Genomic DNA, 24,413 nt, shown 5'->3' on the forward strand with positions numbered 1-24,413 from the left:
AGGGTAACGTTATCTGTGAGTATCAACATGGATTTGTGAAAGGATGCTCTTGTTTTAGCAATATGCTAGCCTTTTATAATAAAGTTACAAGAACATTATATGAGGGAAAGGCATATACTGCAATTTTCTTAGACTTGGCGAAGGCATTTGACAGGGTGCCACATGATAAGCTGATATTTAAGTTGCAGCACATGGTTCTGGATGTCAGATTGGTCAACTGTATTCAGGATTGGCTGTCTGATAGGTATCAGAGAGTTGTGTATGGTGGAGCAGTTTCCAGGAGGCAGAGGGTTACAAGTGGGGTCCCACAGGGCTCAGTACTAGGACCTATATTGCTTAACCTTTATATCAATGACATAGCCAGTGGATTGCAGGGGGATATTCAGTTGTTTGCGAATGATGCGAAGCTGGGAAGGATTATTAGTAATAGTGCAGATGTAGTAGCCCTGCAAGAGGATTTAAATAAGCTAGATAGATGGGCAAATGAATGGGGGTGTCAGTTTAATGCAGCAAAATGTAAGGTCTTGAGGTTTGGGAAACATCGATGGGATGCTGCATACTCTATGGGAGGAGTTATACTGGAGGAAGTAGGGGAGACAAGAGATCTGGGGTTGATGATTGATAGAAACCTGAAGTTTAGGGGACATATTGCAAAGGTGGTGAAGGTAACACAGAGGATTGCTGCTATTATGAGAAGGACACTGACCTGCAGAGATAAGAGGGTTATCATTCCGTTGTATAAGTCTCTGATCAGACCACACTTGGACTATTGTTCTCAGATTTGGTCCCCAGGATTTGAGGGGGATAAATTAACTGTGGAAAGGATACAAAGACGGATGACAAAGATGGTTTCAGAACTGTACAAGGATAGTTATGAGGATCGGCTAAGAGAATGTGGACTGCAGAGTTTGGTGGATAGAAGGAGAGGTGATATGATTGAGACTTTTAAACTGTTGAGAGGTGGTTACAGGGTTTACACTGGGGAGTTCTTTCGCTTGGTTGATCAACGGGAAGGAGTGATGACAAGTGGCCATCCCTGGAAGTTACGAAAGGAAACTGTGAGCAAGAGGGTAAGGAGTGGTTTCTTTGTGTGGAGGGTGGTTGAGCTGTGGAATGCATTGCCTGATGGAGTGGTGGGAGCGAGAACGGTCAGTGAGTTTAAAGAGTGGTATGATAGACTTTGTGTTTCTTAGGGGGGGGACTTCCCCTCGATGAGTCTTGACAGACTCTGTCTTAGGAAGGACCTCCCTCGATGAGTCTTTTGACTCCTTGGAGGCCTGAATAATAATAATAATAATCATTGCAAAGACTGATCTATGGTCATTTCAGGATTGATTATTTATTTTGGCAGATGTGAAACTTCTATTTTTTGGAAAGAGACACAAGAAATAAATTGTTCAGGAAAAAAAAAAAAAAAAGATCAAATATCCTAGTTCAGTGAAGAAAATTCGAAGTAACAGAGTACATGTAAAGACAAGTGACACAAAAGTCACTTGACCATAGTTAATCCGCTAATTGCTCTCAAATTGCCGTTAAGGGATTAACAGCGGAGGAGGGTAAATACTTGATAAAAGATAGAATACCGATGAAGTTTTGATCCATGAAAAAGTCTGGGGTAGTCTTGCTATTTCATCCACCTTGGCCGGTAAGAGGGTTAATAATGGAAAAGTGGCCTAGAACTAGGACTTTGAAAAGAAAAGCAAATGAAACAGGTGATAATAACCCTAATTGTGATACATTTGTTGTAACGGTGAGTAAATCTGATACTATTAAAGTAGAAGAAACAAGCAGTTCAAAGAAAAAATACAGTTGGAAATAATATATATAACAGTTCATATTTGGAATTCAGGTTTACTTTGTGTGGAGATGAAAGTGAACAGAAACCTCAATGTGTTTTGTGTTATGAAGTGTTGTCGAATGAGTGCATGAAACCTGCAAAACTCTGACATTTAGAAACTAAACATTGCAATCTGAAAAATAAGCCAATTGAATTTTTTCAGTGATGCTTAGGGACATTAAATCATGGGAATAGTGAGGCACTGGAAGCATCCTATCTCTTAAGTTTGAACATAGCAAAAACAGGGAAACCTCATTTTATCAGGTAAAATTTACTACTTTCAGCTATAAAAGATGTGGTAAAAACTATGTTTGGCAAAAAGTTACTAATAATGTTGATTTGATTCCTCTTTTAAATGACACTGTCAGTTGCAGAATTAATGATAATATGGCAGGTGGCATAGAATCTCAGTTAATCGAAAGACTTAAGAAGAGCATTTGTTATCTGTTACAAATAGACAAGATTACTGATGTTACAAATGATGTGCAGTTAATATGCTACATAAGATATGCACATGATAACAACATTCATGACAATATTCTGTTTTGTAGAACTTTGTCATCTTGAACAACTGGAGAAGAAATATTTCATACCCTCAATAATTACATAATACACAATGGGATCCAGTGGGAAAAATGTATGGGCTTCTGTTCGGATAGAGCTCTTGCCCTTAGACAGGCATAGTGGGGTTGTTAGTAAAGTCAAGGGAGTAGATATGAATTGGGTACATTGTTTCATACATAGGGAAGCATTAGCCTGTAAAAGAATGTCACCAGAATTAAAACTGTGCTATATAATGCTGTAAAGCTAGTTAATTTTATTAAGGTTCGACCGTTAAATAAGGTTATTTTCAGTATTCTGCAATGAAATGGGCAGTGAATATGTACAACTTTTGAAATTCGATACTAACAAGGGTTATTTCAATTAAGGCACAAAGTTTTACTGCTTGTAAATGAATGTAATTCTGATTTTGCATCACTTCTTGTTGACAAAGCATGGTTATCAACACTATCCTATCTTTCAGATATTTTTTCGAAATTAAATGAACTAAATCTCTCCATTCAGGAAAATTCTTTAACTGTTCTTGATGCTCGACTGCTAAATAAGGTTTGATTTTTTTTAACGATACTTGTGACATAATGATTAGAAATATATACACATTAGCACAAGAATAATGTTTAATTTGTTAAATATTTCGGTCTGAATATTACAGACCATCTTCAGTGGCTCTATAGGAATAGTTTTAAAAAACAAACTGGAATACGAACAATTGATCATTAATACATGGAATGTGCCGCATGATGTCATATCGCTAAGTATTAGAAGAGTGAACATTAAAAAAAACATAATTAAAGATATTAATTCAGAAATTCATATAATGATCTTAAATAACATTATACTGAATTTAAAAAAAAAAAAAAAAAAAAAAATTAATGTGTTATCCTGATTAAACTCTCCCAAATTTTTTATAGATATACAGTCATTATGATTCAAGTTAGGATGTTGAAGTAAGGCCTCTACACTTTCTTTAAATAAACGTTCAAATTTGTAGCGACATCTGTATAGGAGGAGAGTCTTGGACCAAAGGATGTTATGGTTTGTTTCTAATTCATGCTGAGCTAATCCATATTTCTCAGGTTTGTTGTGTTGAATTGATGACTGATGCTCTTCAATTCTTTTTTCTATGGAACGTCCAGTTTGTCCAAAGTAAGAAAGATTACAATTACAAGGAACTTATTACACACCAGGTAAAGACAAGGTTGAGCGTTTATCTTTAGATGAAGGAAACTGGGTGGATAATTTGTTAATAGGTGTATAAGTGGCTGTTAGATCATATTTCTTTAAAATTCTCGAAATTGGTTCTGAAATCCCAGAAATGTAAGGAATTGGAACTCGACGTATTGAATCTTGGTTGTTCTGTGTTGGTTTGTAAGAATCGAAAAGATGTTGTGTACTCTTTTCGGAGAAGCCATTTAGTTTCATGTGATGTTTGATTGTTGAAAGTTCCTTCTGTAATAAATGAGAAGTTGAACAGTTAGTTTTTGCTCGTCGGATTAAACATTTTGTGACTCCTATTTTTTGACAAGGGTGATGAGCAGATTCTTTGAGAATATAACGACCTGTGAAAGTTGGTTTTCTGTGAACTGTATAAAGTTTACCAGGAAATTGAAAAAGACAAAAAATTATCCTTTTTAGACATCCTTCTCATCCGTTCACCTTTTGGTATTCTTAAAACAACAGTTTACAGAAAACCAACTTTCACAGGTCGTTATATTCTCAAAGAATCTGCTCATCACCCTTGCCAAAAAACAGGAGTCACAAAATGTTTAATCCGACGAGCAAAAACTAACTGATCAACTTCTCATTTATTACAGAAGAAACTTTCAACTATCAGACATCACATGAAACTAAATGGCTTCTCCGAAAAGAGTACACAACATCTTTTTGATTCTTACAAACCAACACAGAACAACCAAGATTCAATACGTCGAGTTCCAATTCCTTACATATCCGGGATTTCAGAACCAATTTCGAGAATTCTAAAGAAATATGATTTAACAGCCACTTATACACCTATTAACAAATTATCCACCCAGTTTCCTTCATCTGAAGATAAACGCCCAACCTTGTCTCTGCCTGGTGTATCAAGTTCCTTGTAATTGTAATCTTTCTTACTTTGAACAAACTGGACGTTCCATAGAAAAAAGAATTCAAGAGCATCAGTCATCAATTCAACACAACAAACCTGAGAAATCTGGATTAGCTCAGCATAGATTAGAAACAAACCACAACATCCTTTGGTCCAAGACTCTCCTCCTACACAGATGTCGCTACAAATCTGAACATTTATTTAAAGAAAGTGTAGAGGCGAGGCCTTACTTCAACGTCCTAACTTGAATCGTAATGACAGTATATCTATATCAAAAATTTGGGAAAGTTTAATCAGGATAACGCATTAATTTTTTTTTTTATCAGTATAATGTTATTTAAGATCATTATATGAATTTCTGAATTGACCGCGCGGTTAGCCTAGTGGCTTTGCGCTTCGCAACCATATGACTGGGGAAGGAGTGTCCCAAGTTCGATTCCCGTTGTAGACGTGAGGAATTTGAGGATCTTCCTCAGGCATAGCCAAGTTAGCCGGTCTTGGGCGCGGTCAGTAGGGTTTTTTCCGCCAGTTTATCTGGCGTTTTTCATCCCGCAAAACAGGCAAACCGGCCCCGTGAACATACACCTCTACAGTCAAAAATATATCCCCCCCAGCGGCAGACCAGGCGACGGGTCGGTTGGGAGTAGTACTAACAAGTAGTCGCATCTAAGTAACACGCGGACCCTGCATAGGAAGCGGGAATAACGCGAAGAAGAAGAAGAAGATATGAATTTCTGAATTAATATCTTTAATTATTATTATTATTTTTTTAAAAATGTTTACTCTTCTAATACTTAGCGATATGACATCACGCGGCACGTTCTATGTATGAATGATCAATTGTTTGTATTCCACTTTGTTTTTTAAAATTATTCCTATGTAGCCACTGAAGATGGTCTGTAATATTGAGACCAAATATTTGACAAATTAAACATTATTCTTGTTCTAACGTGTATATATTTCTAGTTAAATAAGGTTATTTTCAGTATTCTGCGATGAAATGGGCAGTCGAGAAATAAAGAAAAATAAAGGCATTCGAGAAAAAATTGGTGTTATGGATTACTTATGTAAAAGACATACAATTTACACCTTTTCCAACATTGGAATCCTTTTTAGTGGAAAAGGATATTTTTGTTGATTCTGAGTTTCTGGAAAGGGTTTGTGACCACCTCAAAACTCTGAAACAGAATTTTGAAACATATTTTCTAAATAACTTTTATAAGAAATTTCTTGGGTTCGCAATTGATTTCAAGCTTTCAGTCACCAGAATGACCTTTTGTTATCGAAAAAAGAACAGTTAATTGAGCTTTCAATTAACAGTGGACTTAAAATGCAATTCTGTGATCTTGGTTTGGCTCGATTCTGGATCTCACCTTCACTGAGAAGTGATTTCCCGATTTATCTGAAGAAGCACTGAAAATCTGCATGCAGTTTTCTACAACCTATCTTTGTGAGAAAGTATATTCATTGCTCATTCAAATAAAAACAAAATACAGAAATTGTCTTAGTGTGTGTGTGTGTGTGCGCACACGCGCGCCAATCTTTGACTGAAGTTGACCAATGTTGAGCCAGATATCCAGCAACTCTGCAAGTGCCGAGAAGCTCAACTATCTCATTAAAAGTAAGTAGTAACATAATTATATTATATTATTTATTTGTTTAATAAAAATTAAAACATTGTTCATTGATGATACACTTTTAATTGTTTATTTCTAATTTAATTAATTATGTTTCCATATATATTCAAAACATGCTTTTAGATTTATTATTTTATAAATGGCACAGTTTTTCCCAAATGTTGGTAATAACCACATAGGTTTTTTAAAAAATTATGTAACTTAGTGGTCCATAGAATTTTTTTAGGCATTTTACTGGTCCTTGGGCTTAGAAAGGTTGAGAAATGCTGCTTTGGATCATACAAGTATTCTATATTGAATGTTGACTGTGTTATCATTACTGAATACTCAAAGAAGGCTTGCATGAATGCTGTTGAAAAGCACTATCAGGAATGCTACCTATATCCTCTTAGAATTGTTTCAGCATTAAAGCCAAGGAATCATTCCTTCTTCAGTGGATATTTGTATAACACAATACCCAGAATATTATGATTATGAGAAACACTTTAAGAAATTTTGGTTCTCAACTATGCAAACCTTATAATTACCTTTTTTTTTACCTTAAGAAATTAAGGTTTTTTTTTTTTTTTTTCCTCTATATATTTTGTATATGCCTTACATTAAAAGAGATAGAGGAATATAGCACCTACCCATTTTTAAAAATGATACTATTTATTTGTTAGTTGTTAGTAGATTTTTATTTATTTTTCAGTTCCTCCAAGGTTAGAAACCAATTTTTTAAGTCAGTCTGCAGTAAAAGCAGAAGATATCACATTGAGATGTGAAGCTACAGGAGAATTACCACTTGCTGTGAACTGGGAAAAAGATAAACAGTCACTTGATGTTACTACAAATAAAAGGTACTGCAGAGTTTCAAAAAATAATAATTATTATTATTTATTATTATTACGTGACACCTCCAGGGAGTCCATAGACTCATTGAGGGAGGGTACCTACTCTACAGCTCTGTCTCCACCACTCAATCCACCAACAAACTGCAACTACACCAACGCCATCTACCGTTCATCACCACCACTAGTATTTTCACAGACAATTACAAACATTCGTGCCCACGGTGGGATTCGAACCTGCAGCCACTCGGCCAACCAGGCCAGCAAATGTAAGTTTTTTTAGTCATTCATGGTAACTCTAGTGGAATAATCATTGGTGGCAAAGTCTGCTTTGTCACCAACTGATTATAGGTTCAAATCTGGCATGAATGAGTGTTTATATACCTTTCTTTTACCAGCTACGCTAACATTGCTACATATTTATGCTGACTGTGCCATAAAATTAGACGATAGATGATTTTCATTACCAGCTATACTACTACCTCACATCATATCGGAGGACTGATGAATGGATATAGTGTCTAAATTTTTCCCTTGCTATTTATTTCCAAACAAATTTTTGACACTATTTATTTCTAACCACATCTATATTGTTCATTTCAGAATTAGATACTTAATCTCTACTACATAAAACTGCCATAGGCTGTGAATGACCCATGCATAGAGGGAGTCATTCACAGCCCATGGCAGTTTTTTGTTTGTTGTAAATTGTGTGTTCTGGCAGATTTGCCTATTGTAGGAGGATAAACCTAAGTTTCTTCGAGAAAAATTCTTGCTACCTCCATAGGAATTGGAAAAACAATGTCCTTGTTCCTTCATTTATGCTACAGAGGCATATATACTAATATACACTAATAGTAATATATATATATATATATATATGCTAATACTAATAACAAACTAATATACTGCTATTAGTTTGCACATCAGTATAAGCACACTGGTATTTATTTATGAACTGCTGTACAGCTAACTATTCTTTGTACCATTTATATTCACTGTAAGTGGTCAGTTGAATTTAATGCTAAGAATTTCTCAAAAGATCATATTTTGAGAAGGAGGTGCAAGAGAATTGGTAGTGCTAGTAATTCTGGCAGAGTCCCAAAGGAATGGAAAGAAGGCAAAATAGTTCAGTTACATAAAAGAAGCTTCACCAGAAGAAGAAATTATAAACTGTCAGTATCTCTAGAGTGGTAGTAAAGGTATTGGAAAAATTGTTAAGGACAGAATTCAGGAATTATACTGTATGCGAGATGGCATAGCTTCACGAGGAGGAGCTCTTGTGTTAGTAATCTACTCACTTTCTATAATAAAGTCACAGCTGAGTTGGATGAAGCAAATTGCTTTTTAGGTGATTCACTATGAGGATTATTTACTTGCATTATATATATATATATATATATATATATATATATGAAACGTACTATTAACTCGGGGTTGGGATATGTTCATTTTTTAAATTAACTGACTTAAACCCGAGAATTATAACACAATGACATTTATTTGAAAAAAACGCAACATGTTTCGTCAAAAATGACTTCTTCAGGCAATAAGAACATAGAAAGACAATAAAAGACACTTAAATTAACATTGACACACTCTAAAGCTATACAACTATAAAGCCATAATATTCGACTGTAAATTACAGTTATGAGCTTGAACTACAGTCCGAGTTAAAGTTCTATTGTTGTACACCTGTGCGTGTGTGGAATCACGCGATCTCCAGTATCTAATAGTAGAGTTGAAAGAGTCTGCCAAATTATAGCTAAGATTATTATTCAAATGAAAAGGGTCTAAGGTGATTTCCCTTGACTCGACAATGCGGCGCTCTATTTCATCATGGCTGATGTGTAGGTTTGAAGTCAATGTCCAATCTATTTCATGTTGGTGGCCTTCGTTGTTCGTGTTTATTGAAAGCAGGACATGGCCCGACAGAGCAGTAGCTCTGGTTCTCTTATAAGCAATGTCTCTCTGATGCTCTTCGAGACGTAGTAAGATAGATTTTTCTGTCTGTCCATAGTAAGGCTTTCCGCATTCACAAGTGACCTTGTATACACCTGGGAATTGTAGAAGGTTGTGAGGTTGTTTATAGTTGTTGAAGCGTGATCTTATTTTTGGCAGAGTCGAGAAGCACGTTTTTATGTTAAACTTCTTTAGAATTCTGCTCAGCTTTTTGGATAGTGTGCTGATATATGGCAAGACGATATGACCTTTGGAGTCATCCTGTGTCTCACGTTGTTACGTTGGTGGCGGGATAATTGGTTGTTAATACTTTTTAGAGAGTAGCCATTGTTTTTAAAGGTCCATTTAAGATGTTGTAGTTCCTTTTTTAGTTCTTCTTCATCTGACAGTACAGATCTTGCACGATTCGCTAGAGTTGATATAATACTCAACTTTTGCGCTGGATGGTGATGGGAGGACGCATGCAAATATCTGTCTGTGTGTGTTGGCTTTCTAAAAATAGAGACTTTAATTGATTCAGGCGTCTTGGTGAGTTTAACATCTAGGAAGCAGATGGAACTATTTTCTTCAATCTCCATAGTCAATTTTATATCTTGATAGCAGTTGTTTAAGTGGTCGAGGAACTTGAATCTGGAAAAGGCATATGACAAGGTGCCAAGAGAGAAGCTATTCAATATGCTGCTGGGGCATTATATCAAGCAGTACTTAGTCTTTATTTGAGTTGTAAGTCAGCAGTTAGAATTGAAGGAAGTACAGGAAGATGGTTTAATGTTAAATCTGGTGTGAGACAAGGATGTACATTATCCCCTCTGTTATTCATTATCTATATGGATCACATTATGAAGGAAAGTGGTATTAAACATGATATCAAAATTGGAGATGTTAATGTCAGCTCTTTGCTTTATGCGGATGATGTTATACTTCTAAATAAATCCGCTACAAGTCTGCAAGATTCTCTGACTAAATTGAATAGCTGTTGTAATAGATATGGTATGAAGGTCAGCAATAAAAAGACAAAGACAATGATAATAGGCAGAATCATTGAAAATGTCAACTGTGTTGTGAATGGAGAACCTGTGGAACAAGTAAAACATTTCAGCTATTTAGGCCGATTTTTACTGAAGATGGTAAATTAAATATAGAAATAGACAACAGAATCAGCAAAGTTGGTATGGTGGGAATTCAATTGAATAAATTCATATGGAATAAGAGAGAAATTAGTCGGAACACTAAATTAGGTTTGAACACTGTCTTATACAAGACAGTGTTCAAACCAATTTTAACTTATGGATCTGAGAGCTGCGTCAGAAGTAAAACACTTGACCAAAGACTAGAGACCACAGATATGAGAGTCCTGAGAAAGATTATAGGTGTGAACAGATGGCATCAATGGCAGTATCATATTAAAAACGAGGATATTAGGAAAGAACTTGACATTGTCAGCATCCAGGAATGCGTTATCAGAGCTAATCTCAGGTGGTATGGTCACTTAAACAGAATGGGCGAAGAAAGATTAGCAAAACAAGTGTTCTCTGCCAGGTTGTCAGCAAAACGACCCAGAGGAAGACCAAGATATAGGTGGATTGATACGGTACAAAGTGCTTTAGACGATAGAAATATAAGGTCTGATAATGTTGGAGTGTTGACAAGTAACAGACTCATTTGGAGGAAAATTGTAGATAGGAAATTAATAATGATGTAATTTTTTTCATGTAGTACTATCATATCCTGTACACCCCTTGAGGGTACATGACAGGAATTTGATGATGATGATGATGATATATATATATATATATATATATATATATACAGGGTGTTCGGGATAAATTTGACAGTTTCGTAAGGAAAAAGAAAATCTTCTTTGTATCTATTAAATTTAATGAATTGACAAAAAAACATTACAGGCAGAGTTAATTACAATACTATCAACAAGATTTACTCAAAATAACCACCATTAGCATCGATCACGGCTTCAATTCTGCTTCGGAACCTCGAACAAGCTGATGCTACAGTCTCCCTGGGAAGGGCCGCAAAAACTGTTTTAATTTTATCCATTAACTGGGCTTTTGTATTACTGGAAGTGCGATTGGTGTCTTTTTCAACTGCGCCCCATACAAAATAATCCATGGGGTTAAGGTCTGGGGAGTTTGGAGGCCAAACATTTGGACTGATGAAGTCGTAGAAATTTTCAGACAACCATTTTTGACTTTTCCCAGAGGTGTGGCAAGGGGCCGAATCCTGCTGCCATACATACGGCCTACCATTGGCTACCCTTGTTATCCAGGGCTTGACTACAGTTAGCAACTCCACGAACAAAGCCCGAATTCCAATGCCAGGGTTCTTCAACACCTGTTCCTGCAGATTTGCGAGGAATTCTGCTGTACGAACGCAATCAGATCGACTGCTAGGGATCTTTCTTCTTGCTACATCCTCGTAGTCACCATTGCAAGTCTCTAGTTCATGCCTGATTGTTTTTACTGTATTCAGGGAGCATTGGGCAGCAGTCGTAATATCCTTATTTTGATGGCGGGCACGAATCATCATGATACAAGTTATTCTCTTCCATGATTCAGGTGGGTTCCAGCTATCCATCCTTTCTGACATCTTGTATATGAATGAAGAAGGGTCCAAACTTTTAAATGAAGAGAAGTGTGTGTTAATACATGTAACTTACGGAAAAATATAATTAATTATAAATATGTCAAATTTATCCCGAACACCCTGTATATGACATATATATATATATATATATATATATATGACATATATATATATATATATATATATATATATATATATATATATATATATATATATGACATATATATAATGCAGAAATAATAACATATATATAATGACATATATATAATGCAGAAATAATAACCACTTTGCATTCATGTAGGTAGGGACATATATACACATCATGGCTGGTATAGTGTTTAATTTTTTAACATCTCTAGTCAGATGAAAGGGATGAAATATGTTGACTACTCTGTTTTGTCAAGAATAATTTTCATCCTGATCAGGGTGGAATCATGAAGAACTTAAGTGTAGAGGAAATAGGAGAGGATGACTTAATTCTCGTGAGTAGGAGGTGTTTGAGAAATTAAATAACCTTGATGTCAATAAGGCAATAGGATTTGATCGGATATCACCATGTGTCTTAAGGAAATGTTCCAGGGAATTGGCAGTAGCATTGGCATGCCTGTTTAATAAGGGTCTTACAACAGCACAGATTTTGAGGGAGTGGAAGGAGAGTAAAATTGTTCCACTGCATAAAGGTGGGTAAGGCTGTAGCTTCAACTTATAGTCTAAACTGTATATCTGGAGTTGTGGTGAAGGGACTAAAGAGATTGGTAAGAAGTAGGATACAAAAATGGGTTGAAAACTGTTTCACTACTTTCTTATGTACTATGACAAGGTGACAAATACCTTGGACAGGGGAGATGCATATACATTGGTGTATTTGGATTTTGCAAAAGCTTTTAATAGACTGCCACATGACAAGCTGGTAAATAAATTGAAACAGATGGGATTGGATAACAGACTTCTGAGTTGGATCAGTGACTGGCTGTCAGATAGGTATCAGAAAGTTGTATATGAGGGTGCAGTATCCCAAAAGAGGAAGGTCATCGTAGTGTACAGCAGGGGTCAATTTTGGGACCTATGGTGTTTTTCAATTTGTACGTTAATGATATTCGGATGGGTTTAAATAGTGATATGCAGCTGTTTGCAGATGACGCAAAATTGGTGAGAGCAATGTAGAGTCAAGTCGATGTTATGACCTTACAGGAGGACTTGAATAGTTTGCATGAATGGGAAGGTAAATGGAACAGTCAGTTCAATGTTGTAAAGTGTAAGGTTTTGAGATTTGGTAAGCAATGATGAGATGCAAAGTATACACTTGGTGCAGAAACTTTAAATGAAGTAGAGAGATGAGAGATCTAGGAGTGATGGTGGACAAGTATCTGAAATTCAGGGGCCACATTGCACAAGTTGTGAAGATGTCCCATCAGAGCAGTGATGCATAAGGCCCTGAACATGCAGAAATAGAGCGGTTATGATGCCGTTGTATAGGCTAATCTGTATATGAGGCCTAGATCAGGCCTCATATGGATTATTGTGCACAAATTTGGTCACTGAGTTTTTATGGAGACGAGGATATGTTGGAAAGGGTACAGAGAAGATTCACAAAGATGGTCAGTGGTTGGAATGTGGAGTATGAGGACAGATTGAGAGAATGTAAGTTGCAGAGTCTTGTGAATAGGAAGAAAAGGGGAGATGATTGAGACATATAAGCTAGTCAGGGATTATTATTAGGTTAACATGGAAGAGATTTTTCATAGAATGGGAGGGGGGGGAGGAAAACAGGAGGCCATCGCTGCAAACTGTATAAGGAGGGTGTGAGCTGAGGAGTGGGAGGAAGGTTCTTTGCATGGAGAATGTTTGTAGTAGTGGAATGCATTGCCTGAGTGTGTTGTGAACACATTGAATCAGTTTTATGGCATGGTTGAATTTACATGTGGTGTGTACCTCCCACAATGAGTCTCTGCCTCCATGGAAGTGAGATGATGATAATAATAATAATATAATTGCCAGTTTTCTGTATTTTATCATGCAATTTCATACTTGGCTTTTAATCCTTTATGATAGGATTAATGGATTAACTGCCTGTAAATTGTTTAACTTGCAATTTTCTGTATCAGAAATCTTTTTCCAGTATTTTAACCTTTTTCTTTTTTTTTTGCTTTACATTTTGTTTTTCATTTATTAAAAGAGCTATTTTTTAGAAGTGAAAGAATAGTTAAATTGTACCTACTTCAAATACATGACACCAGATCAAACTTAGAAATAAATTTATTTATTACTGGAAATCATTGTAAACTATTATTTTTCAAATTTCTGAATATTTTTCATTGGCAGATTATGATATATTATTCACATCCTTTGTTTTTACTGAAACAAATATGGAAATTATTTTTATACCACTTTCAGTGCTTGTCTTTAAGAATAAGAAGAAAATAATATGCAAATTAGAAATTAAAAGAGAAAATAATAGTAAGATAAAATATTTAGGAATAATAATAAACAATATGGCATCACGCAAAATGAGGTACAAGAACAAGGAATAAAAGATAGTAGAATATTTGAATATCTCAATCTCAACAGCTTTATACAGAGGAATAAGAACATAAGCAAAGAAACCGAATTAAGAATCTATGATGAAGAAATCGGGGTGCTTAAGGGTCAAAACTATATAACTGAGAGGAGATCTCCACATAGCCTTTAAAGGAATGCGGAGAACCGAACATGGCTTCTCACCTAATGTCTAATCCTCACCTTCTCGTGGTGCAACCTGTTAGGTATCTACCTGGATACTAAACGAATGAGGATAGGCTGGCAATTTGGGATTTAGCTTACCAAATTGTATTCTTATTGGCATGATCCACAATATAAAATGATGGTACAACATGACAGAATTTCATGCCAACTGGAGCATCGCCTGATTAAATAAGACCCCCGTTGTTTTTACCAGGTTACCAGGAAAAACAGTGAAAAGTGAGCTACTGGAACAAATCCTAAAACACACCCTAACTCAACATCACCAGAGTTCAAGATTGGTACTATCAACATAAGAGGCCTGAATGACAACGAAATGGATACATACCAGATCAACATAATATGGGTTACTGAAACATAAAAGACAAAAACTGGTGAGATCTTTCTGAGCAGTAAATACACAATGTTATATTCAGGCAATGACAATCAAGTAAAAGAAGGAGTAGCCATAGTATTCAACACTAAATATGAGACTAATCTTCTTGAATGGCAGCCAGTATCAAGTAGAATGATGTTGGCAAATATCAGAATGGGGAACTGGACAATGAGACATATTTGTGCCTATGGTTCCACAGAAGGTTTTACTAAGGTAGAAGTGGGGGAATTTTTTGAGGCTTTAGAGAAAGCAACTGATACAATGAAAAAGGAAAAGTTGGTCTTTGTTGGGAATCTAAATAGCCGAGTAGGAAATGATTGTCAGACATACAAAAATATTTTGGGAAAATTCGAGAAAAGAGCAAAGCTAATAATAATGGCAAATACCTGTTGGATTTATACTCAGGAAATGGCACCATGTTCCAACATAAAAATGTGCACAAATTCATATGCAGAGAAGAGACAAGGAATAAGAAAAGTCTCATTGATTATGTTATTGTTGATAGTGATGTTATCTCCCTAGTGCAGGACCTGAGTGTACAGAGGATTTGAAATTGGAAGCGATCACTATTTAGTCTTGAGCAGGAAAAAATTGAATTTCATTTTGAAAAGAATAACATCTAAGAAAGTTTTAACCCGAATAAAAATTGAGCAGATCTCAGATGTGAACTGTAGACTAAAATACACAAACATTATTCAAGAAAAAATGAAAGAATTTGAAAACAGGAATCAAACCTTGGAGATTCAGTGGCAAGCCCTGATGAAAATACTGATTGATTCAGCCAGAGAGGCATGTTGTGAGGCTGTCTGCAAGGATAGAAAAATCAGAACTCCATGGTGGATACAGGAAGTTAAAGAAAGCTAAACAAGAAAACTTTATGACTGTAAAACTAGCTAAACAAAAGTAATGGGAAAATTTTCGTAAGAACATAGAAAATAAATATCTAGAAGGTGGCAAGATATTTTGGTGGTTGTTAAAGAAACTCAGAAATGGAGGAAAGAGTGCTGTATAAAGAATTAGAGATGATAAAGGTGACATGAAAATGGGAGAAAACGATATCCCTGAAGTATGGAGTAATTTCTACGAAAAATTGCTGAATGGAACAAGCAGTGATAGCACAGTGGCAAAAAACACTCAACAGGCATGCAGTCAGAGATACATATCCATTGTACTATAACATTGTAGCCTTGCTGGAGGATCTGAATAGATTATGTAAGTGGGCAAATGTGTGTAGCTGTCAATTTAATGTTGCAAAATGGAAGTTTTTGAAATTTGCTAGACAAGATTATGATGCAGAGTATGCACTTAACAGAGAAATTTAGAAGAAGGTAGAGTTGACGAGAGATCTGCAAGTGATGGTAGATAGAAACTTGAAGTTTAGGAGTCCCATTGCTAAAATTATAAGAACATCCCATGGATTATGGCAATAATGAGGAAGATATTGACTTACAGCAGCAGATCCAGAGATTATGGTTCTCTTGTATAAGGCTTTGATCAGGCCACACATGGACTACTGTGCATAGATCTAGTTGCCTGGTTTTCAGGGGAATGAGGATATATTGATGATGGTCCAGAGAAAGTTTACTAATCTCATGTCAGGCCTATGGAATATTAGATGTGAAAAGTGATTGAGAGAATGTAATTTACTGAGAGGATATGAATGAGACATATATGTTTGTGAGAGGGTGTTACCAGATTAATGTGGAGAAGATTTTTCATAGAATAGATTGAGGTAAGTGTAGAACCAGAAATCATCTATGGAAGCTGTATAAATAGAGTATGAGCAGAAGAGTGAGAAGTAGGTTCTTTGCATTGAGAGTGATTGGTGAGCTGAATGAATTGCCTGAAAGTGTAGCGATCCTGAAACTGAATGAGTTCAAAGCACGGTTTGATGATTTTTGTGGCATGAAAGAGTATAGACTTCATGCGATGAGTCCTTTGACTTCATGAAGGGCAGATGTTAATAATAGTACAGGTAACCCTCGTATAACGCGGTACTTATACAATGCGGTTTGATATAACACGTTCTACAAATTGTAGTAATCCTTTATATTTTCATATATTTATCATCGCACGACTTAAAAATCAAATTTTATCTTTGTTAAATTGGTGTCTGCCAGTATCGGGCATGTAGTGATAAGTAGCGAATTTATGTTAGGGGAAATACCCTTTAGCACGCATGTACGTCAATTGCTTACCATATAAAGTGTTAATTATTGTTGAACATTGTTCTTCGTTTTCTGCCATTAGAGCGCATTAAAAATTACTAGTGGGATAATCTCAGGGTGAGCACTTCATTTTCTGGTGAGTTACATACAATATGTAATGCTTTTTTTATGTAAAGAAATTATTTTTATAGTAATGGCCAGATAGGGGGCTTTTGCAATATGGTTGAAAACGAAATTAGTGAATTAATTGATGAGGAAATAGATTTAAATGAGGAGAAACTGGTACAATTAATATACGATGTTGAACCAAATGGCGAGGAAAGTTCTACCGAAGATTCTGATTATGATGAATCCGTTAAAAAAATTCAGTTTAAAGAAATTAGCAGAAGGATTGGACTTGGCAAGAAAGTTAGGAAGCTATTTTATGGATAATGATCCCTCAACGGAGTGCTCCGGAAAATTCACGAGACAATAGGATATTTGTTTAGCTCCATATTATGAACTTAAAAAATTGCAGCATAGTGGTAAGCAAGGTCTAATTACTGACTTCTTGATAAATAAACCAGCCGAAGTATGCAATGAGAATAATACAAATGATGTCGAAGAGATTTCAAGTGATGACAACTTCCGGCCACTCTTAAATAAAGAACATCTATGAGATGTTCATTTTGAAGACAGTGATGACGATTAAAATATGCACTTTATTATGTGCAATGAAGTTTACGTACAATTTGTAATTTTATAAATTTACACTATATATTTGTTTCATGTTTTCTTAACTTACATGATTACAAGAATTAAATAAAAATATTTTTTGTTGGGTATGTCATTGTTGTTTATATAAAAAAAAAAAAAAAACGATTTTTGAACATAACCCTACTTTTTCTATGTGATCTGGGTCTCGCATAACACGATTTGTATAACGCAGAATTTCTGTGGAACCTAACATGCGCGTTATACGAGGGTTACCTGTAATTAAAAACCCTTGTCATTCCATATGCTACATGATCTATCAGTAAAATAAACAATGCTACACAGATACCACTTTAATGCCACCTTTAAACCCCCTACAAAATTGAAGAACTTATTTAAATTCCTCATAGATCCCCTTTTCATCTATCCTGGGGTGTACTGGATTCTTACTGTAACTTTTTATTTTTATGTGAAATGTACCAGTAACATGCCTTGTTCAGATGAAATAGGGCATACAAATCATTAACAAGAAAAGAACACAAAAAACGTACACCCTCCGTACTGTTATTCATCATGTATATGGATCATGTTATGAAAGAAAGTGGTATTAAACCTGTTATCAGTATTGGACATATTCCGTTCAGCTTTTTACTTTATGAAGGTGATAGTCCTGGTACCCAACTCTACGGTCTAGATCTGGTACTTTTTAAAGCCACTTTAGAATTTTCATCATTCCCCTCTTGAGAATGATGAAAGTCTTACACATTGAGCATCACAAATCGTCTACCATGTCAAGTCTTTCAAACATCCAATGTGACCATGGTATTCAAATCACAATCTGCTGTTGTAGAGTGAGTATGCATTCAGACTGACAGATAGATCCAGTACAAGTTTTCAGAATTTTAAATTGAATAAATGCTGTGATAACGTTTATATGAAAATAGCAGTTATATGTGAAACATAAACTGTATTTTCATTGGAGAAGTCAAGTAAAATATTAATTTGAATGTGTAAGTTTCTGTGGTTTAGCAGTTCTCCAGATAGTTCTGTAGACAAATATAACTCTACATGACATCACAAGTACTAGCAAAAGTTGTACACAAAAAAAATAGTACAAAATATTAATTACACATATTAGATGTTATCAGAACTTCATAATTGATACATACAAATAAGTAACCAGAATAAATTTTTAAAAATGTTAAATTTATTACTTAAATTAAGGGGATATTAAATCCCACATAGTTTTAAAACCGAATAAGAAACTCAAAGATTGGAATCAGAGAGTTTCTTGCCGAATATAGTAAACTATAAAGTATCGGCGACACTAGCGTTAGCCAATGCAAGTGATCCTAGTACGTAGTACAATACCGGACGGCTCGTTGCAAAGGTGGGGGAAGTTCAGATCGCTATTCTTAGGTATTTTCCATAATGTAAAAACACATTTCCTAGGAAATGTATGCTGTTATTACATTATGGAGGGAGGTCACCTAAGAATAGCGGAATAAGAATAGGGAAAATACCTAAGAATAGCGATCTGAACTTCCCCGACCTTTGCAACGAGTCGTCCGGTATTGTACTACGTACTAGGATCACTTGCTAATGCTAGTGTCGCCGATACTTTATAGTTTACTATATTCGGCAAGAAACTCTCTGATTCCAATCTTTGAGTTTCTTATTTGGTTTTAAAACTATGTGGGATTTAATATCCCCTTAATTTAAGTAATGTTTTCATTGCCGAAATGAAGCTTGTTAGCTCTTTATACTTAAGTTAAATTTATTATTATTATTATTATCATCTGACCTCCATGGAGTCAGAGCCTCATCGTGGGAGGTATACACTATTGCACACAATGCTCATCCAACTATTCCTTAAACTGATTTAGTGTGTCTACATTCAAAACACACTCAGGTAATGCATTCCACTCACCAACCATTCTCCATGCAAAGAACCTACTCCTCACTCCTCTGCTCACACCCTCCTTATACAATTTCCAGCAATGGCCTGTTGTTCTACCCCATTTCTCTCATTCTATGAAAAATCTCTTCCATGTCACTGCTCTCCCCCCTTTTCATGAGGCTTTGAAATTTACATTCTCTCAATCTGTCTTCATGCTCTAGATTCCAAAGACCACTGACCACCTTTGTGGATCTTCTCTGGACCCTTTTCAACATATCCTTGTCACCATGAAAACCTGTTCACTTGCTGTGCACATATGTATTGCTGTATACATGTTGGTTGTTGCCGACATCTTCTGTAACATCTTGTGTGCCATATCTTGCTTTGCATATTTTTAATGAAAGCATACCAGACTTGGTGTAGGATTAAGCCTCGATTTTTGTTACAATGTGCGGGGATCCTCAGCATTTCAGAGGCTTCCCTGAACTTTCTTGTAAAATTATTATTATTATTATTATTATTACGGGTATCTCCATGGAGTCAGTAGACTCATCGCGGGAGACCCAAACTAGCAAAACAATATCTGTCATATCTCTTCTTGAATTCATTTACAGACAAAGAGCTCACAACTAAGTCAGGCAATGAATTCCACTCATTCACCACCCTCCAGGCAAAAAACCTTGTTCTGACACCTTTGTTAACCACACTCTTCTTTAATTTCCAGAGATGGCCTCTTGTTCTTCCATCACTATCACACAGCTGAAACATTTCCCCTGCATCAATCCTATAAAAACCTTTTAGTAATTTGAATGTTTCTATCATATCCCCTCTTCTTCGCCTATCAACCAATCTCTGCAATCCACAAGCTCTCAATCTATCAATGTAGGGAGCATTTTTTATATCACTCACCAACTTGGTCACTCTTCTCTGAACCCTCTCCACAGCCTCCTCATCTCCAAGGAATCCAGGTGACCAGACCTGAGCACAGTAATCCAAATGTGGAAGTATCAATGCTTTATAAAGGGGAATAATAACCTCTTTATCTCTGGATGTCAGTGTGTTCCTCAACAACCAAGTAATCCTATGTGCAATCTTGGACACCTTAGCAATGTGTCCTCTGAACTTCATCTCCTTATCTACCAATACCCCTAAGTCCCTAGCCTCATCAATCTCTTGGAGTACCTTTCCATCGATGTAGTACACAGCTGGTAATCTTTTAATCCCAAAATGCATGACTTTACACTTTTCCACATTGAACTGACATCCATTTTCTTTTGCCCATTTTACCAGCTTATTTAAATCCTCCTGCAAACTTTCAACATCAGCTTGATTTTTTATTGCACTACACAACTTTGCATCATCAGCAAACAACTGAATATCTCCCTTTAAGCCATTTCCTATATCATTTATATACAAATTAAACAACATTGGCCCAAGCACAGAGCCCTGAGGCACACCACTGGTCACCTGCCTCATTCTGGACTCGGCTCCTCCATACACCACCTTATGGTATCTCTCCCTGAGCCATTCTCCTATCCATATCACGAATTTAATATCCATTCCCATCTGCTCCAATTTGTGTAACAGTGTTCTATGGGGTATCCTGTCAAAAGCCTTAGCAAAATCCAGAAGTACCACTGTGTAGCCAGTTCCTTTGTCCAACTCAGATGTTATTCTATTATGAATAGTTAATAGATTGCTAAGGCAGGATCTACCTTTAACAAAACCATGTTGGCCTCTATAGAGTATCATATCCTGATCCACCCATTCTTGAATTTTGTCTTTAACCAACTTTTCCAATACTTTTACCACTACTCCTGAGATGGTGATTGGTCTGTAATTCAATACTGCAGTTTTAGAGCCACCCTTATGCAAAGGAACCACTTTGCCTAACTTCCACTCCCTAGGGACCATACCAGAGTTCAAACTTAAATTAAATATCCAGGTAAGAGGGGTTGACAATTCCTTTGCACATTCACGCAACACCCGAGCTGATATTCCATCTAAGCCTACTGCAGTGTTTGCATTTAAGTTTTGCAATATATTTAATACCTCTGATTCTTTAGCTTCAATTCTCACATTTGGTATTGCTATAGGTGTAGAGATATCCTCACTTGGGTGATAGACTTTCGAGAAGTGATCACTCAGTAACTCGACTATTACATCTGATTTTGTCACTTCAATACCATCAGCACCCACTAAGGTTATCCTTCCGAAGTCATTCTTCCTCTTACTTGCCACATAGCGGAAGAACTCTTTGGGATTACCCTTGATCTCTTTGGCTAAGGTCTTCTCATAATCTGATTTAGCTTTTCTTACTATGCTGGTAACCTTCCTAGCTTGAGCCTTGTACTGCTCATGGGTGTCCTGATCGCCCTTCTCCTTGTAAATTCTCCATAACATTTTCTTTTTTTGCAGTTCAAGCTTGATACTACTGCTCATCCATCTAATGCCTGCCTTGTTTGACCCCCTGACCATGGGGACACAATCTGATATTGCTTTCCTCAGATACCCGCTGATTTTATCCCAAGCACTGCTAACATCTTTCCCTTGCAATATGTTCTGCCATGGGATGGCTGCAAGCTCACTCCGAAGCTTGTTATAATTGCCTAACCTGTAGTTCCGTACATACCCCTTCTTAATAGAAAAATCCACAGATTTTGCAGCCTCCCAAGTCAATACCACATGATCGCTTTCACCAACTGGAGGTAACGAGAACACCTTACTTATGCATATAACCTCTGAACCAATAACCAGGTCCAACACTCTCACACCACGTGTCCCTTCAGTTACGTGCTGTTTCAAGTAATTATCTCGTAGAAGATGTATGAACTCCATTTCCTTTTTGCTACGTGATATTTCCTCCTTCCAATTGATATCACCATAATTAAAATCCCCCATAATAATCACTAAGCCTTCACTCATTGCACTAAGTTGCTGATGCATGAATTCAATATCTCCCCCCGTACTCCCTGGCCTATAGCAGCATCCAACTGTATATTTGGTTGCGTTGGTCACTATTTCGCACCAGACTGCCTCAAATGAACTCTCATTCAAATGTCTATCATCATGATATACTACTTTCTTTGGCTGCAACACATCAGCTATCATCAACAGTACTCCTCCTCCTGTTCTATCTTCTCTATCCTCCCTGAAAATACTGTACCCATCACATTCAATTCCAGTGACCACATCTTCTGCTGACAGCCAAGTTTCACTAATGCCTACAACTTTGGGTGAGATTTCACTGACTAATGCCAAAAATTCTTCTCTCTTATTTCGAATGCTTCTAGCATTGGTATACAAAAATTGCAGATTCCCTCTAGATCTTGTACTGGCTTTAGAACTGATATATAAGTCACTAACTACCGTAGTCCTATGTCGATTTTTATCCCCTCTCTTCTGCAATTTATTCTGCCTATAAGGATCAATAAATACACAATCAGTGCTAAAGTTTCTCTCTCTTACACTCAACCTTTTCAATATTAGTTTCCCTGCCCAATAACTTCAACCTGTTCAGAAAACAATAACTTCTTCAATCGCTTATGTCCTTCCATGTTAAGATGCAGTCCATCTCTAGCATACAACTGCCTTTTTCCTTCAAACACACTCCAAACATCAACAAACTCCAGACCTCTTTTTCTGCACATTCTTGCAATCATATCATTCATTATCATTGCTCGTCTACTTAACTCGTAATTGTCAAAACGAGGCAGCACACACACTATTCTCCCATTGACACTTTTCCTCTTCACAATATCTAATAATGTTCTTAAATCTTTTCCTACCCGATTTATACTACCTCTTAGGTCATTCGTACCCACCATAACTATCATCTTGTCTGTTTCATGCCCTCTCTTTATTGCTAAAGCCACTCTTTCTATTGTCCCATCAGCCAAGCACTCCTCATGCATACCACTCTCCATACCCTTAATCATAGAATCACCATATATTTTACCACTCATAACTTCATTCAAGTCCACACTCATAACACCCACACCACAAATACCCATCAATCAGAAAAAAGTATAGTTTCTCAGACCAGGAGAAACAGTCTGGAACTGTTTTTCCTGGTATGATCTTGGATCTTTGATTGTGGTGCCTAATAAACTCTAATGGGTATGCAACATATGTGGATAAAGTAATGCTTTATCCACATATGTTTTTCAGAATAACTATAATTTATAGTTTTTCAGAATAGATCCATACAGTTTTCAGCACAACAATACACCATGTCATACTAGAGGTGCTATTGCAACACAGCTCATGGAAAAAGATGTGGAAAATTTTGATTAGCCTACACAGTTTCCCAGTCTCAACTCAACAGATCATTTTTCAGATGAACTGGAATGAAGGATATAGGCGAGACCTCTGCATCCAATAAATAACCATACATGGAATGTTGATCATATATAAGGAAGAATTATCTAAAATTTATGACTCATCACATCATAATGGAAATAAGTTTCATTAAATTTAATTAAGATTCCACTTCATTTTGGAATATAATCTTCATTAAACTTATGTGAATACATAGCACAAATAGTAAGCTTGGGATAATACATAAAAGGATGCATTGATAATTGTAACTATATGGTGTAGCTTCCACTCACAAGATGCATCCCTCCCATGATTAAATTTAAAAAAAAAACAAAAAAACACTGAATCATGATGGATGATCCTGTGAGCTGGAACCAGTAGTTTTACATCAGATTTACTTCTTTTGACATATATATATATATATATATATATATATATATATATATCCTTCCTTCCCTTCTCATTAGTCTTTGTGCTAATAAAACAAACTAAAATCTTCTTCTCTGTCCCTTAGAACAGTTAGAGTCCCCTAATGAGGGGTTTACGATGAATTAATGCAGCTGACTTGTCACTCCTCTGCTGCATCCCACCCAAGGGCAAGTATTCATAACTGTAGATCTGTTTGTGTTCGTGGGGACAGTTCGCTTGTTATGAGAGACGAAAAACTCAAGTTTCTGGGTGAAAAAACTCCCTATCTCCA

At 36.1% G+C, this 24,413-nt stretch overlaps 1 protein-coding gene across 1 annotated transcript in view; it reads left to right on the plus strand.

The window, feature by feature from the left end:
* Positions 1 to 24,413, plus strand: part of LOC150107016 (cell adhesion molecule Dscam1-like) — a 754,963-nt gene that overhangs the window by 381,306 nt on the left and 349,244 nt on the right. The window contains exon 14 of the mRNA XM_090393540.1: positions 6,816 to 6,963. Within this exon, the coding sequence (XP_090249666.1) occupies positions 6,816 to 6,963 (148 nt within the window). The remainder of the gene's footprint in view (positions 1 to 6,815; positions 6,964 to 24,413) is intronic.

Source organism: Typopeltis vanoorti, chromosome 5, assembly GCF_054136105.1.
Source record: "Typopeltis vanoorti isolate ZY-2024b chromosome 5, IOZ_Tvanoo_1.0, whole genome shotgun sequence".
Classification (NCBI taxonomy): domain Eukaryota; kingdom Metazoa; phylum Arthropoda; class Arachnida; order Uropygi; family Thelyphonidae; genus Typopeltis; species Typopeltis vanoorti.